General features: G+C 53.6%; 1 protein-coding gene across 1 annotated transcript in view; it reads left to right on the top strand.

Annotated features, from left to right (window-relative positions):
• The window catches only part of LOC124041083 (testican-2-like), a gene marked incomplete at its 5' end in the record, with an annotated part of 38,935 nt that overhangs the window by 13,934 nt on the left and 8,679 nt on the right, over positions 1 to 16,322 (top strand). Inside the window, 1 exon segment of the mRNA XM_046358244.1 lies at positions 15,291 to 15,428. Coding sequence (XP_046214200.1) covers positions 15,291 to 15,428 — 138 coding nt within the window.

The following is a 16,322-nucleotide window of genomic DNA, read 5'->3' as shown; positions in this document are numbered from 1 at the left end:
ATAACGGTGTGGAGGATCTATTCCCACTGATCTACTCGTCAGCCTGTTCTGGTGTAGGCGGGTGTTAGCTGCTGCTGCTAGCTTCTGCCCGTGTTGTGGCTGGTGTGTGTCTGTGTAGAGAGGTACAGTGTGTGTGTCTGTGTAGAGAGGTACAGTGTGTGTGTGTGTCTGTGTGTGGGGGTGTGTTTGTGTGTGTAGTGAGGTACAGTGTGTGTGTTTACTTGTGTAGTGCTGAGAAGGTGCCTGGAGCACATCGTGTTAGGAGTGTGTGTGTGTGTGTGTGTGTGTGTGTGTGTGTGTGTGTGTGTGTGTGTGTGTGTGTGTGTGTGTGTGTGTGTGTGTGTGTGTGTGTGTGTGTGTGTGTGTGTGTGTGTGTGTGTGTGTGTGTGTGTGTGTGTGTGTGTGTGTGTAGTTGTGTAACAAGGTGTCTGCAGCAACAGGGAAGCTGGAGGATGCTCATTAAACAGACAGGCAGCAGCCAGAATCAAGGCCTAATCAGGCTGATTGGAGAGCAGTGCTAAGGTGAACCCCATGGAGCCCACAGCAGGCTCAGAGAGAGAGAGAGGGGGTTTTATTACATTATTCCTTTATTAGTCTAACAGTTACAAACCCCACTTCACTTTAACAGACTAGAAAGTTAGAACCAAGCCCCCCTCCTCGTCCGGGGTATGTAGAGCCCCCTCTGACGCCCCACACCACTAGAAAGTTAGAACCAAGCCCCCCTCCTCGTCCGGGGTATGTAGAGCCCCCTCTGACGCCCCACACCACTAGAAAGTTAGAACCAAGCCCCCCTCCTCGTCCGGGGTATGTAGAGCCCCCTCTGACGCCCCACACCACTACAAAGTTAGAACCAAGCCCCCCTCCTCGTCCGGGATATATAGAGCCCCCTCTGACGCCCCACACCACTACAAAGTTAGAACCAAGCCCTCCTCCTCGTCCGGGGTATATAGAGCCCCCTCTGACACCCCACACCACTACAAAGTTAGAACCAAGCCCCCTCCTCGTCCGGGGTATGTAGAGCCCCCTCTGACGCCCCACGCCACTACAAAGTTAGAACCAAGCCCCCCTCTTCGTCCGGGGTATGTAGAGCCCCCTCTGACGCCCCACACCACTACAAAGTTAGAACGAAGCCCCCTCCTCGTCCGGGGTATATAGAGCCCCCTCTGACGCCCCCACACCACTACAAAGTTAGAACCAAGCCCCCTCCTCGTCCGGGGTATGTAGAGCCCCCTCTGACGCCCCACATCACTACAAAGTCCCCCAGATGGTTCCCCAGCCTCCCCCATATGGATGGTTCAGTATCAGCCGAGGCGGAACCAGGCCCAGCAGCACAGCTCTGAGCTCCGTAGCCCCTCCCCTGCATCTCATGTTTCCTGGTCTTCCACACTGCCATTCTGGTCTGCCCCAACACCCCCACAGAACAGACACCCCTCCCCCACGGAACAGACACCCCCTCCCCACGGAACAGACACCTCCTCCTCACAGAACAGACACCTCCTCCTCACAGAACAGACACCCCCTCCCCACAGAACAGACACCCCCTCCCCACAGAACAGACACCCCCTCCTCACAGAACAGACAACCCCTCCCCCACGGAACAGACACCCCCTCCCCACAGAACAGACACCCCCTCCCCACAGAACAGACACCCCCCTCCCCACAGAACATACACCCCCTCCCCACAGAACAGACACCCCCTCCCCACAGAACAGACACCCCCCCTCCCCACAGAACAGACACCCCCTCCCCACAGAACAGACACCCCCTCCCCACAGAACAGACACCCCCTCCCCACAGAACAGACAACCCCCTCCCCACAGAACAGACACCCCTCCCCACAGAACATACACCCCCTCCCCACAGAACAGACACCCCCTCCCAACAGAACAGACACCCCCTCCCCACAGAACAGACACCCCCTCCCCACAGAACAGACACCCCCCCCCTCTCCCCACAGAACAGACACCCCCTCCCCACAGAACAGACACCCCCTCCTCACAGAACAGACACCCCCTCCCCACAGAACAGACACCCCCCCTCCCCACAGAACAGACACCCCCTCCCCACAGAACAGACACCCCCTCCCCACAGAACAGACACCCCCCTCCCCACAGAACAGTCACCCCCTCCCCACAGAACAGTCACCCCCTCCTCACAGAACAGACACCCCCTCCTCACAGAACAGACACCCCCCCCCTCCCCACAGAACAGACACCCCCTCCCCACAGAACAGACACCCCTCCACACAGAACATACACCCCCCTCCCCACAGAACAGACACCCCCTCCCCCTCCCCACAGAACAGACACCCCTCCCCACAGAACATACACCCCCTCCCCACAGAACAGACACCCCCCCCCCTCCCCACAGAACAGTCACCCCCCTCCTCACAGAACAGACACCCCCTCCCCACAGAACAGACACCCCTCCCCACAGAACATAACCCCCTCCCCACAGAACAGACACCCCCCTCCCCACAGAACAGACACCCCCTCCCCACAGAACAGACACCCCCCCTCCCCACAGAACAGACACCCCCTCCCCACAGAACAGACACCCCCCTCCCCACAGAACAGACACCCCCTCCCCACAGAACAGACACCCCCCTCCCCACAGAACAGACACCCCCCTCCCCACAGAACAGACACCCCCTCCCCACAGAACAGTCACCCCCTCCCCCACAGAACAGACACCCCACTCCCCACAGAACAGACACCTCCTCCTCACAGAACAGACACCCCCTCCCCACAGAACAGACACCTCCTCCTCACAGAACAGACACCTCCTCCTCACAGAACAGACACCCCCTCCCCACAGAACAGTCACCCCTCCTCACAGAACAGACACCCCCTCCCCACAGAACAGACACCTCCTCCTCACAGAACAGACACCTCCTCCTCACAGAACAGACACCCCCTCCCCACAGAACAGTCACCCCCTCCCCAGAGAACAGACACCCCCTCCTCACAGAACAGACAACCCCTCCCCACGGAACAGACACCCCCTCCCCACAGAACAGACACCCCCTCCCCACAGAACAGACACCCCCTCCCCACAGAACAGACACCCCCTCCCCACAGAACAGACACCCCCTCCCCACAGAACAGACCCCCCCCTCCCCACAGAACAGACACCCCCTCCCCACAGAACAGACACCCCCTCCCCACAGAACAGACACCCCCCTCCCCACAGAACAGACACCCCCTCCCCACAGAACAGACACCCCCTCCCCACAGAACAGACACCCCCTCCCCACAGAACATACACCCCCTCCCCACAGAACAGACACCCCCTCCCCACAGAACAGACACCCCCCTCCCCACAGAACAGACACCCCCCTCCGCACAGAACAGACACCCCCTCCCCTCCCCACAGAACAGACACCCCCTCCCCACAGAACAGACACCCCCTCCTCACAGAACAGACACCCCCTCCCCACAGAACAGACACCCCCACTCCCCACAGAACAGACACCCCCTCCCCACAGAACAGACACCCCCTCCCCACAGAACAGACACCCCCCCTCCCCAAAGAACAGTCACCCCCCTCCCCACAGAACAGTCACCCCCCTCCTCACAGAACAGACACCCCCCTCCTCACAGAACAGACACCCCCTCCCCACAGAACAGTCACCCCCTCCCCACAGAACAGACACCCCCCCCCACAGAACAGTCACCCCCTCCCCACAGAACAGTCACCCCCTCCTCACAGAACAGACACCCCCTCCTCACAGAACAGACACCCCCCTCCCCACAGAACAGTCACCCCCCTCCTCACAGAACAGACACCCCTCCCCACAGAACAGTCACCCCCTCCTCACAGAACAGACACCCCCCTCCCCACAGAACAGACACCCCCTCCCCACAGAACAGTCCCCCCTCCCCACAGAACAGACACCCCCTCCACCACGGAACAGACACCCCCTCCCCCACAGAACAGACACCCCCTCCCCCACGGAACAGACACCCCCTCCCCCACGGAACAGACACCCCCTCCCCCACGGAACAGACACCCCCCCCCCCACAGAACAGACACCCCCTCCACCACGGAACAGACAACCCCTCCCCACGGAACAGATACCCCCTCCACCACGGAACAGACAACCCCCTCCCCACGGAACAGACAACCCCTCCCCCCACGGAACAGACACCCCCTCCACCACGGAACAGACACCCGCTCCTCACAGAACAGACACCCCTTCACAGAACAGACATCCCTCCTCACAGAACAGACACCCCCCTCCCCACAGAACAGACACCCCCGTCCCCACAGAACAGACACCCCCCCTCCCCACAGAACAGACACCCCCCCTCCCCACAGAACAGTCCCCCTCTCCCCACAGAACAGACCCCCTCCCCACAGAATATACACCCCCCTCCCCACAGAACAGACACCCCCTCCCCACAGAACAGACACCCCCTCCCTCCCCCACAGAACAGTCACCCCCCTCCCCACAGAACAGACACCCCCTCCCCACAGAACAGTCCCCCTCTCCCCACAGAACAGACACCCCTCCCCACAGAATAGACACCCCCTCCCCACAGAACAGACACCCCCCTCCCCACAGAACAGACACCCCCTCCCCCTCCCCACAGAACAGTCACCCCCTCCTCAGAGAACAGACACCCCCCCTCTCCACAGAACAGACACCCCTCCCCACAGAACAGACACCCCCCCTCCCCACAGAACAGACACCCCCCCCCCCACAGAACAGACACCCCCTCCCCACAGAACAGACACCCCCTCCCCACAGAACAGACACCCCCTCCCCACAGAACAGACACCCCCTCCCCACAGAACAGACACCCCCCCCCTCCCCACAGAACAGACACCCCCCTCCCCACAGAACAGACACCCCCTCCCCACAGAACAGACACCCCCTCCCACAGAACAGTCACCCCCCTCCCCACAGAACAGACACCCCACTCCCCACAGAACAGACACCTCCTCCTCACAGAACAGACACCTCCTCCTCACAGAACAGACACCTCCTCCTCACAGAACAGACACCTCCTCCTCACAGAACAGACACCCCCCTCCCCACAGAACAGACACCTCCTCCTCACAGAACAGACACCTCCTCCTCACAGAACAGACACCCCCCCTCCCCACAGAACAGTCACCCCCCTCCCCACAGAACAGACACCCCCTCCTCACAGAACAGACAACCCCCTCCCCCCACGGAACAGACACCCCCTCCCCACAGAACAGACACCCCCTCCCCACAGAACAGACACCCCCTCCCCACAGAACATACACCCCCTCCCCACAGAACAGACACCCCCCTCCCCACAGAACAGACACCCCCCTCCCCACAGAACAGACACCCCCTCCCCACAGAACAGACACCCCCTCCCCACAGAACAGACACCCCCCCTCCCCACAGAACAGACACCCCCTCCCCACAGAACAGACACCCCCTCCCCACAGAACAGACACCCCCTCCCCCCCCCCCCACAGAACAGACACCCCCCCCCCCACAGAACAGACACCCCCTCCCCACAGAACAGACACCCCCCTCCCCACAGAACAGACACCCCCTCCCTCCCCACAGAACAGACACCCTCTCCCCACAGAACAGACACCCCCCCCTCCCCACAGAACAGTCACCCCTCCCCCCCCTCCTCACAGAACAGACACCCCCTCCCCACAGAACAGTCACCCCCCTCCCCTCACAGAACAGACACCCCCTCCCCACAGAACAGTCACCCCCTCCTCACAGAACAGACACCCCCTCCCCACAGAATATACACCCCCCTCCCCACAGAACAGACACCCCCTCCCCACAGAACAGACACCCCCTCCCCTCCCCACAGAACAGTCACCCCCTCCCCACAGAACAGACACCCCCTCCCCACAGAACAGTCCCCCTCTCCCCACAGAACAGACACCCCCTCCCCACAGAATAGACACCCCCTCCCCACAGAACAGACACCCCCTCCCCACAGAACAGACACCCCCTCCCCTCCCCACAGAACAGTCACCCCCCCTCCTCACAGAACAGACACCCCCTCCCCACAGAACAGACACCCCTCCCCACAGAACAGACCCCCCCTCCCCACAGAACAGACACCCCCCTCCCCACAGAAACAGACACCCCCTCCCCACAGAACAGACACCCCCTCCCCACAGAACAGACACCCCCCTCCCCACAGAACAGACACCCCCTCCCCACAGAACAGACACCCCCTCCCCACAGAACAGACACCCCCTCCCCACAGAACAGACACCCCCTCCCCACAGAACAGACACCCCCCTCCCCACAGAACAGTCACCCCCCTCCCCACAGAACAGACACCCCCTCCCCACAGAACAGACACCTCCTCCTCACAGAACAGACACCTCCTCCTCACAGAACAGACACCTCCTCCTCACAGAACAGACACCTCCTCCTCACAGAACAGACACCCCCCTCCCCACAGAACAGACACCTCCTCCTCACAGAACAGACACCTCCTCCTCCAGAACAGACCCCCCCTCCTCCACAGAACAGTCACCCCCTCCCCACAGAACAGACACCCCCTCCTCCACAGAACAGACAACCCCTCCCCCACGGAACAGACACCCCCTCCCCACAGAACAGACCCCTCCACCTCCCACAGAACAGACACCCCCTCCCCCACAGAACATACACCCCCCTCCCCTCCTGTTGAACAGACACCCCCTCCCCCCCACAGAACAGACCCCCCCCCTCCCCACAGAACAGACACCCCCTCCCCACAGAACAGACCCCCCCCTCCCACAGAACAGACCCCCTCCACCTCCTGCTGTAGAACGGACCCCCTCCACCTCCTGCTGTAGTACGGACCCCCTCCACCTCCTGCTGTAGAACCCCCCTCCACCTCCTGCTGTATCACAGACCCCCTCCACCTCCTGCTGTAGACCCCTCCCCCCCCCCCCCTCCACCTCCTGCTGTATCACAGACCCCCTCCACCTCCTGTTGTAGTACAGACCCCCTCCACCTCCTGCTGTAGCACGAACCCCCCCCACCCCCACCTCCTGCTGTATCACGGACCCCCTCCACCTCCTGCTGTATCACAGACCCCCTCCACCTCCTGCTGTAGTACAGACCCCCTCCACCTCCTGCTGTAGTACGGACCCCCTCCACCTCCTGCTGTATCACAGACCCCTCCACCTCCTGCTGTAGTACAGACCCCCTCCACCTCCTGCTGTAGTACGGACCCCCTCCACCTCCCTCCCCTCCTCTCACACCCCCCCTCTCCTTCCCTCCCTCCCTCCCCTCGCTCCCTCCCTCCCTCCTCTCCCTCGCTCCCCTCCTTTCTTTCACTCCTCCTCTTCCTCCCTCCTCCCCTCACTCCTCTCCCTCCCCTCCTCTCACTCCTCCCTCCCTCCCTCCCTCCTCTCACTCCTCCCTCCCCTCCCTCCCTCCCCCTCACTCACTCCCTCCCTCCCCTCCCCTCCCTCCTCTCACCCCTCCTCTCACTCCTCCTCTCCCTCCCTTCCTCCTCCTCTCCCTCCCTCCTCTCCCTGGCTCCCTCCTCTCACTCCCTCCTCTCACTCCCTCCTTTTCCTCCCTCCTCCCCTCACTCCTCCCTCCCTCCCTCTTCTCACACCCTCCTCTCCTTCCCTCCTCTGCCTCCCTCCTCTCCCTCCCTCCTCCTCTCACTCCTCCTCTCCCTCCCTCCTCTCACTCCTCCTCTCACTCCTCTGATCAAAAAAGGACAGCAACCTCTCACCACACACAGTACCCTCACACAACCAACTCCAGAGACAGAGAGAGAGAGAGACTCTCTCCTTCCAGTGTTGTGATTGGCAGGCCTGTCAGTACAGGTGCCAATCAAAGGACAACAAGGAACCAAACCAAAAACAGGCCGACTGGCATGATTGTAATTTTACTCCTCTGCTCAAGGATACCTAATGCTCCTACAGCAGAGTGGTGCAGTATGGTGCAGTATGTTGGGATATGGTGCAGTATGGTACAGTATGTTGGTTATGGTACAGTATGGTGCAGTATGTTGGGGTATGGTGCAGTATGGCACAGTATGTTGGGGATGGTACAGTATGGTGCATTATGTTGGGGTATGGTGCAATATGGTGGGGTATGGTGCAGTATGATGGGGTATGGTGCAGTATGTTGGTGTATGGTGGGGTATGGTGCAGTATGTTGCAGTATGGTGGGGTATGTTACAGTATGGTGGGGTATGATGAGACATGTTGGGGTTTGGTGCAGTATGGTAGGGTATGGTGCAGTATGTTGGGGTATGGTGCAGTATGTTACAGTATGGTGGGGTATGGTGCAGTATGGTGGGGTATGGTGCAGTATGATGGGGTATGGTGGGTATGGTGCAGTATGTTACAGTATGGTGCAGTATGATGAGACATGTTGGGGTTTGGTGCAGTTTAGTGGGGTATGGTGCAGTATGTTGGGGTATGGTGCAGTATGTTACAGTATGGTGGGGGTATGGTGCAGTATGTTTGGGTATGGTGCAGTATGGTGGGGTATGGTGCAGTATGATGGGGTATGGTGCAGTATGATGGGGTATGGTGCAGTATGGTGGGGTATGATGGGGTATGGTGCAGTATGATGGGGTATGGTGCAGTATGATGGGGTATGGTGCAGTATGATGGGGTATGTTACAGTATGGTGGGGTATGATGAGGTATGGTGCAGTATGGTGGGGTGTGGTGCAGTATGTTACAGTATGATGAGGCATGTTGGGGTATGGTGCAGTATGTTGGGGTACGGTGCAGTATGTTACAGTATGGTGGGGTATGGTGCAGTATGATGGGGTATGGTGCAGTATGATGGGGTATGGTGCAGTATGGTAGGGTATGGTGCAGTATGGTGGGGTATGATGGTATGGTGCAGTATGGTGGGGTGTGGTGCAGTATGTTACAGTATGATGAGGCATGTTGGGGTATGGTGCAGTATGTTGGGGTACGGTGCAGTATGTTACAGTATGGTGGGGTATGGTGCAGTATGGTGCAATATGGTGGGGTATGGTGCAGTATGTTGGGTATGGTGCAGTATGTTACAGTATGGTGCAGTATGGTGGGGTATGGTGCAGTATGTTTGGGTAGGGTGCAGTATGGTGGGGTATGGTGCAGTATGTTTGGGTATGGTGCAGTATGTTGGGTATGGTGCAGTATGTTACAGTATGGTGCAGTATGGTGGGGTATGGTGCAGTATGTTACAGTATGGTGCAGTATGGTGGGGTATGGTGCAGTATGTTACAGTATGGTGCAGTATGATGGGGTGTGATGCAGTATGGTGGGGTATGGTGCAGTATGTTACAGTAGGGTGCAGTATGGTGGGGTGTGGTGCAGTATGTTTGGGTAGGGTGCAGTATGGTGGGGTATGGTGCAGTATGTTACAGTAGGGTGCAGTATGGTGGGGTGTGGTGCAGTATGGTGGGGTATGGTGCAGTATGGTGGGGTATGGTGCAGTATGTTGGGTATGGTGCAGTATGTTGGGGTATGGTGCAGTATGTTTGGGTAGGGTGCAGTATTGTGGGGTATGGTACAGTATGGTGCAGTATGGTGGGTATGTTGCAGTATGGTGGGGTATGGTGCAGTATGTTGGGTATGGTGCAGTAGGTTACAGTATGGTGCAGTATGTTACAGTATGGTGCAGTATGGTTCAGTATGGTGCAGTATGTTGGGTATGGTTCAGTATATTACAGTATGGTGCAGTATGTTACAGTATGTTACAGTATGTTACAGTATGGTAGGGTATGTTACAGTATGTTACAGTATATTACAGTATGGTGCAGTATGTTACAGTATGGTGCAGTATGTTACAGTATGTTACAGTATATTACAGTATGTTACAGTATGGCGCAGTATGTTACAGTATATTACAGTATGGTGCAGTATGTTACAGTATGGTGCAGTATGTTACAGTATATTACAGTATGGTGCAGTATGTTACAGTATGGTGCAGTATGTTACAGTATGGTGCAGTATGTTACAGTATATTACAGTATGGTGCAGTATGTTGCAGTATGGTGCATTATATTACAGTATGTTACAGTATGTTACAGTATGGTGCAGTATGGTGGGGTATGGTGCAGTATGTTTGGGTAGGGTGCAGTATTGTGGGGTATGGTACAGTATGGTGCAGTATGGTGGGTATGGCGCAGTATGGTGGGGTATGGTGCAGTATGTTGGGTATGGTGCAGTATGTTACAGTATGGTGCAGTATGTTACAGTATGTTACAGTATGGTGCAGTATGTTACAGTATGGTGCAGTATGTTGGGTATGGTTCAGTATATTACAGTATGGTGCAGTATGTTACAGTATGTTACAGTATGGTAGGGTATGTTACAGTATGTTACAGTATGTTACAGTATATTACAGTATGGTGCAGTATGTTACAGTATGTTACAGTATGGTGCAGTATGTTACAGTATGTTACAGTATATTACAGTATGTTACAGTATGGCGCAGTATGTTACAGTATATTACAGTATGGTGCAGTATGTTGCAGTATGGTGCAGTATGGTGCAGTATGTTACAGTATATTACAGTATGGTGCAGTATGTTACAGTATGGTGCAGTATGTTACAGTATGGTGCAGTATGTTACAGTATATTACAGTATGGTGCAGTATGTTACAGTATGGTGCAGTATGTTACAGTATGGTGCAGTATGGTGCAGTATATTACAGTATGTTACAGTATATTACAGTATGTTACAGTTTGGTGCAGTATGTTACAGTATGGTGCAGTATGTTACAGTATGTTACAGTATATTACAGTATGGTGCAGTATGTTACAGTATGTTACAGTATATTACAGTATGGTGCAGTATGTTACAGTATGGTGCAGTATGTTACAGTATGGTGCAGTATGTTACAGTATGTTACAGTATGTTACAGTATGGTGCAGTATGTTACAGTATGGTGCAGTATGTTACAGTATGGTGCAGTATGTTACAGTATGTTACAGTATGGTGCAGTATGGTGCAGTATGTTACAGTATATTACAGTATGGTGCAGTATGTTACAGTATGGTGCAGTATGTTACAGTATGGTGCAGTATGTTACAGTATATTACAGTATGGTGCAGTATGTTACAGTATGGTGTAGCATGTTACAGTATATTACAGTGTGGTGCAGTATGTTACAGTATGGTGCAGTATGTTACAGTATGGTGCAGCATGGTGCAGTATGTTACAGTATGGTGCAGTATATTACAGTATGTTACAGTATATTACAGTATGCTGCAGCATGGTGCAGTATGTTACAGTATGGTGCAGTATGTTACAGTATGTTACAGTATGGTGCAGTATGGTGCAGTATGTTACAGTATGGTGCAGTATGTTACAGTATGGTGCAGTATGTTACAGTATGGTGCAGTATGGTGCAGTATGTTACAGTATGGTGCAGTATGGTGCAGTATGTTACAGTATGTTACAGTATGGTGCAGTATGTTACAGTATGTTACAGTATGGTGCAGTATGTTGGGTATGGTGCAGTATGGTGCAGTATGGTGCAGTATGTTACAGTATGGTGCAGTATGGTGCAGTATGTTGGGTATGGTGCAGTATGGTGCAGTATGTTACAGTATGGTGCAGTATGGTGCAGTATATTACAGTATGTTACAGTATGGTGCAGTATGGTGCAGTATGGTGCAGTATGGTGCAGTATATTACAGTATGTTACAGTATGGTGCAGTATGTTACAGTATGGTGCAGTATGTTACAGTATGGTGTAGTATGTTGGGTATGGTGCAGTATGTTACAGTATGTTACAGTATGGTGCAGTATGTTACATAATGGTGCAGTATGTTACAGTATGGTGCAGTATGGGTACCAACTGAGGATAAGGGGGAACCAAACTAAAAACAGGCTTTAAATATTTGAAGACAAGTTTAAAGTTAGTTCCCCATTGGGACTTGAAATGTCTTATTCCTTGTCTGGTCTCTTTATTTTGGGGGGCATTTGTAACTCCGCCCCCTCACTACAGTGTTTATGTAAAGTGGCAGTTGTGTTTGACAGTTGGTCTGAAGGGAGGAGGCTGAAACAGAGGGGGAACTGGCACAGGACTGTCAACCATTTTAACATGACACTATCAAGACATAGACATAAAGTTGAAGTCGGAAGTTTACATACACCTCAGCCAAATACATTTAAACTCAGTTTTTCACAATTCCTGACATTTAATCCTAGTAAAAAAACATCCCTGTTTTAGGTCAGTTAGGATCACCACTTTATTTTAAGAATGTGAAATGTCAGAATAATAGTAGAGATATGTCACGATTGTCTTAGGAACATTCAGACCAAAGCGCAGCGTGACATCGGTTGGACATATTTTATTGATAAGTGAAACGCACAAAAAACAATAACGCGACACGTGCCGCTCATGCAGTGCTCACAGGCACTGAAACGAGATCCCACAAAACACAGTAGGGAAATGGCTGCCTAAATATGATCCCCAATCAGAGACAACGCTAAACAGCTGCTTCTGATTGGAAACCATACCAGGCCAACGTAGAAATAAACACACTAGATCACCCACCCTAGTCACACCCCGACCTAAGCAAAATAGAGAATAAAAAGGCTCTCTATGATCAGAGCGTGACAAGATAATGATTTATTTCAGCTTTTTTTCACATTCCCAGTGGGTCAGAAGTTTACATACACTCAATTAGTATTTGATAGCATTGCCTTTAAATTGTTTAACTTGGGTCAAACGTTTCGGGTAGCCTTCCAGAAGCTTCCCACAATAAATTGGGTGAATTTTGGCCCATTCCTCCTGACAGAGCTGGTGTAACTGAGTCAGGTTGGTAGGCCTCCTTGCTTGCACACGCTTTTTCAGTTCTGCCCACAAATGTTCAATAGGATTGAGGTCAGGGCTTTGTGATGGCCCTCGAATACCTTGACTTTGTTGTCCTTTTTGCCACAACTTTGGAAGTATGATTGCGGTCATTGTCCATTTGGAAGACTCATTTGCGACCAAGCTTTAACTTCCTGACTGTGATGTCTTGAGATCTTGCTTCAATATATCCATGTAATTTTCCTTCGTCATGATGACATCTATTTTGAGAAGTGCACCAGGCCCTCCTGCAGCAAAGCACCCCCAAAACATGATGCTACCACCTACGTTTTTTCTTACCCTCTCTCTGTCTCTCTTTCGTCTCTCCCTGTTTTTTCTTACCCTCTCTCTGTCTCTCTCTCGTCTCTCCCTGTTATTCTTACCCTCTCTCTGTCTCTCTCTCGTCTCTCCCTGTTTTTTCTATCCCTCTCTCTGTCTCTCTCTCATCTCCCTGTTTTTTCTATCCCTCTCTCTGTCTCTCTCTCGTCTCCCTGTTTTTTCTGTCCCTCTCTCTTTCTCATCTCTCTTTCTGTCTCCCTCTATTTCTCCCTCTCTGTCTTTCTCCCTCTCTTCTACCCTCTCTCTCACCTTGTCTCTCTTTCTCTCTCTGGCATTCAGACAGCTCCTCCTCAGACAGCTCCTCCTCTGTTACCTCTCCTTCCTTTCCGGACTGAGTCTCCTCAGACAGCTCCTCCTCAGACAGCTCCTCCTCTGTTACCTCTCCTTCCTTTCCAGACTGAGTCTCCTCAGACAGCTCCTCCTCAGACAGCTCCTCCTCTGTTACCTCTCCTTCCTTTCCAGACTGAGTCTCCTCAGACAGCTCCTCCTCAGACAGTTCCTCCTCTGTTACCTCTCCTTCCTTTCCAGACTGAGTCTCCTCAGACAGCTCCTCCTCAGACAGTTCCTCCTCTGTTACCTCTCCTTCCTTTCCAGACTGAGTCTCCTCAGACAGCTCCTCCTCAGACAGCTCCTCCTCTGTTACCTCTCCTTCCTTTCCGGACTGAGTCTCCTCAGACAGCTCCTCCTCAGACAGCTCCTCCTCTGTTACCTCTCCTTCCTTTCCGGACTGAGTCTCCTCAGACAGCTCCTCCTCAGACAGCTCCTCCTCTGTTACCTCTCCTTCCTTTCCGGACTGAGTCTCCTCAGACAGCTCCTCCTCAGACAGCTCCTCCTCTGTTACCTCTCCTTCCTTTCCGGACTGAGTCTCCTCAGACAGCTCCTCCTCAGACAGCTCCTCCTCTGTTACCTCTCCTTCCTTTCCGGACTGAGTCTCCTCAGACAGCTCCTCCTCAGACAGCTCCTCCTCTGTTACCTCTCCTTCCTTTCCGGACTGAGTCTCCTCAGACAGCTCCTCCTCAGACAGCTCCTCCTCAGACAGCTCCTCCTCAGACAGCTCCTCCTCTGTTACCTCTCCTTCCTTTCCAGACTGAGTCTCCTCAGACAGCTCCTCCTCAGACAGCTCCTCCTCAGACAGCTCCTCCTCTGTTACCTCTCCTTCCTTTCCAGACTGAGTCTCCTCAGACAGCTCCTCCTCAGACAGCTCCTCCTCAGACAGCTCCTCCTCAGACAGCTCCTCCTCTGTTACCTCTCCTTCCTTTCCGGACTGAGTCTCCTCAGACAGCTCCTCCTCAGACAGTTCCTCCTCTGTTACCTCTCCTTCCTTTCCGGACTGAGTCTCCTCAGACAGCTCCTCCTCAGACAGCTCCTCCTCAGACAGCTCCTCCTCTGTTACCTCTCCTTCCTTTCCAGACTGAGTCTCCTCAGACAGCTCCTCCTCAGACAGCTCCTCCTCAGACAGCTCCTCCTCAGACAGCTCCTCCTCTGTTACCTCTCCTTCCTTTCCGGACTGAGTCTCCTCAGACAGCTCCTCCTCAGACAGTTCCTCCTCTGTTACCTCTCCTTCCTTTCCAGACTGAGTCTCCTCAGACAGCTCCTCCTCAGACAGCTCCTCCTCAGACAGCTCCTCCTCAGACAGCTCCTCCTCTGTTACCTCTCCTTCCTTTCCGGACTGAGTCTCCTCAGACAGCTCCTCCTCAGACAGTTCCTCCTCTGTTACCTCTCCTTCCTTTCCGGACTGAGTCTCCTCAGACAGCTCCTCCTCAGACAGCTCCTCCTCTGTTACCTCTCCTTCCTTTCCAGACTGAGTCTCCTCAGACAGCTCCTCCTCAGACAGCTCCTCCTCAGACAGCTCCTCCTCAGACAGCTCCTCCTCAGACAGCTCCTCCTCAGACAGCTCCTCCTCAGACAGCTCCTCCTCTGTTACCTCTCCTTCCTTTCCGGACTGAGTCTCCTCAGACAGCTCCTCCTCAGACAGCTCCTCCTCAGACAGCTCCTCCTCTGTTACCTCTCCTTCCTTTCCGGACTGAGTCTCCTCAGAGGTCTACAAGCTGTGCTGATGTTTTCTCATTTATGCATCACTTATCTCTTCCACCGGTGTGAGGCAGAGCAGAGAGCTCCGCTGCACAGTGCATACATATTCAACAACACAGTGTGTGTGTGTGTTTTTTTGCAGGCATGTACATCCCCAGCTGCGATGAGGACGGCTACTACAGGCAGCTGCAGTGTGACCAGAGCATGGGAGAGTGTTGGTGTGTCGACCAGCACGGAGGAGAAATTATGGGCTCTAGAATCCATGGCAACCCTGACTGTGGTAAGAGCTCTAGGGCTGTAGGGAAGAGCTTCTTGGTGGTTATACAATAACAAAAAGCAGGCATTGTGATTGGTTGAGACGCGTTCTAAGCCACGCTAAAAAAACAACTGTTTAGTATGGGTCAGCCTATGAGAAATGCCTGCGCATCCAGTGTCCCATCAACCATTTCATTAACTTGATGTCTACTGTAAAAGCATCTAGACATGATATCCCCTTGCTTCTAGCCTAACATTTGGTTTGCAACAACAGGGGGGTTGTTAGCTTCTATAGGTTTGTACAGACGTTTCTGTTTGTCTCTGGACATTTGCAACATTGTTTCGATATTGAAATTGGATCTCCACTATCCTATTGAGAATGAATTAACGTGTCAGGATGAGACGGACATCTTTTATCGGCCAGTCGAAATCATGAACCAGCATATTTTTTTATGGATATATGCAAAGAAGTGTCAGTATAAAAACAAGGCAAACAACATGTTATTTTGTCTTCACTGTTTAACGTGACTGGAAGTTAGCCCTCGTTGGCTAGCTAGCAAGCAAGGGATAAGAGCCCTCGTTGGCTGGCTAGCTAGCAAGCAAGGGATAAGAGCCCTCGTTGGCTAGCTAGCAAGCAAGGGATAAGAGCCCTCGTTGGCTAGCTAGCAAGCAAGGGATAAGAGCCCTCGTTGGCTAGCTAGCAAGCAAGGGATAAGAGCCCTCGTTGGCTAGCTAGCAAGCAAGTGATAAGAGCCCTCGTTGGCTAGCTAGCAAGCAAGGGATAAGAGCCCTCGTTGGCTAGCTAGCAAGCAAGGGATAAGAGTGTTGCCAGCCAGTAAGGCAATGGAACATTTAGAACATAACTGGGTTGAGTCTGTAGACACAGAACAAAAAGACTTAACGACTGGGTCGTGTCCAT

This window comes from Oncorhynchus gorbuscha, linkage group LG08 (genome assembly GCF_021184085.1).
Source record: "Oncorhynchus gorbuscha isolate QuinsamMale2020 ecotype Even-year linkage group LG08, OgorEven_v1.0, whole genome shotgun sequence".
Taxonomy (NCBI): Eukaryota; Metazoa; Chordata; class Actinopteri; order Salmoniformes; family Salmonidae; genus Oncorhynchus; species Oncorhynchus gorbuscha.
The sequence above is the reverse complement of the archived record's forward strand: the minus strand, read 5'-3'. Positions and strand labels throughout refer to the sequence as shown.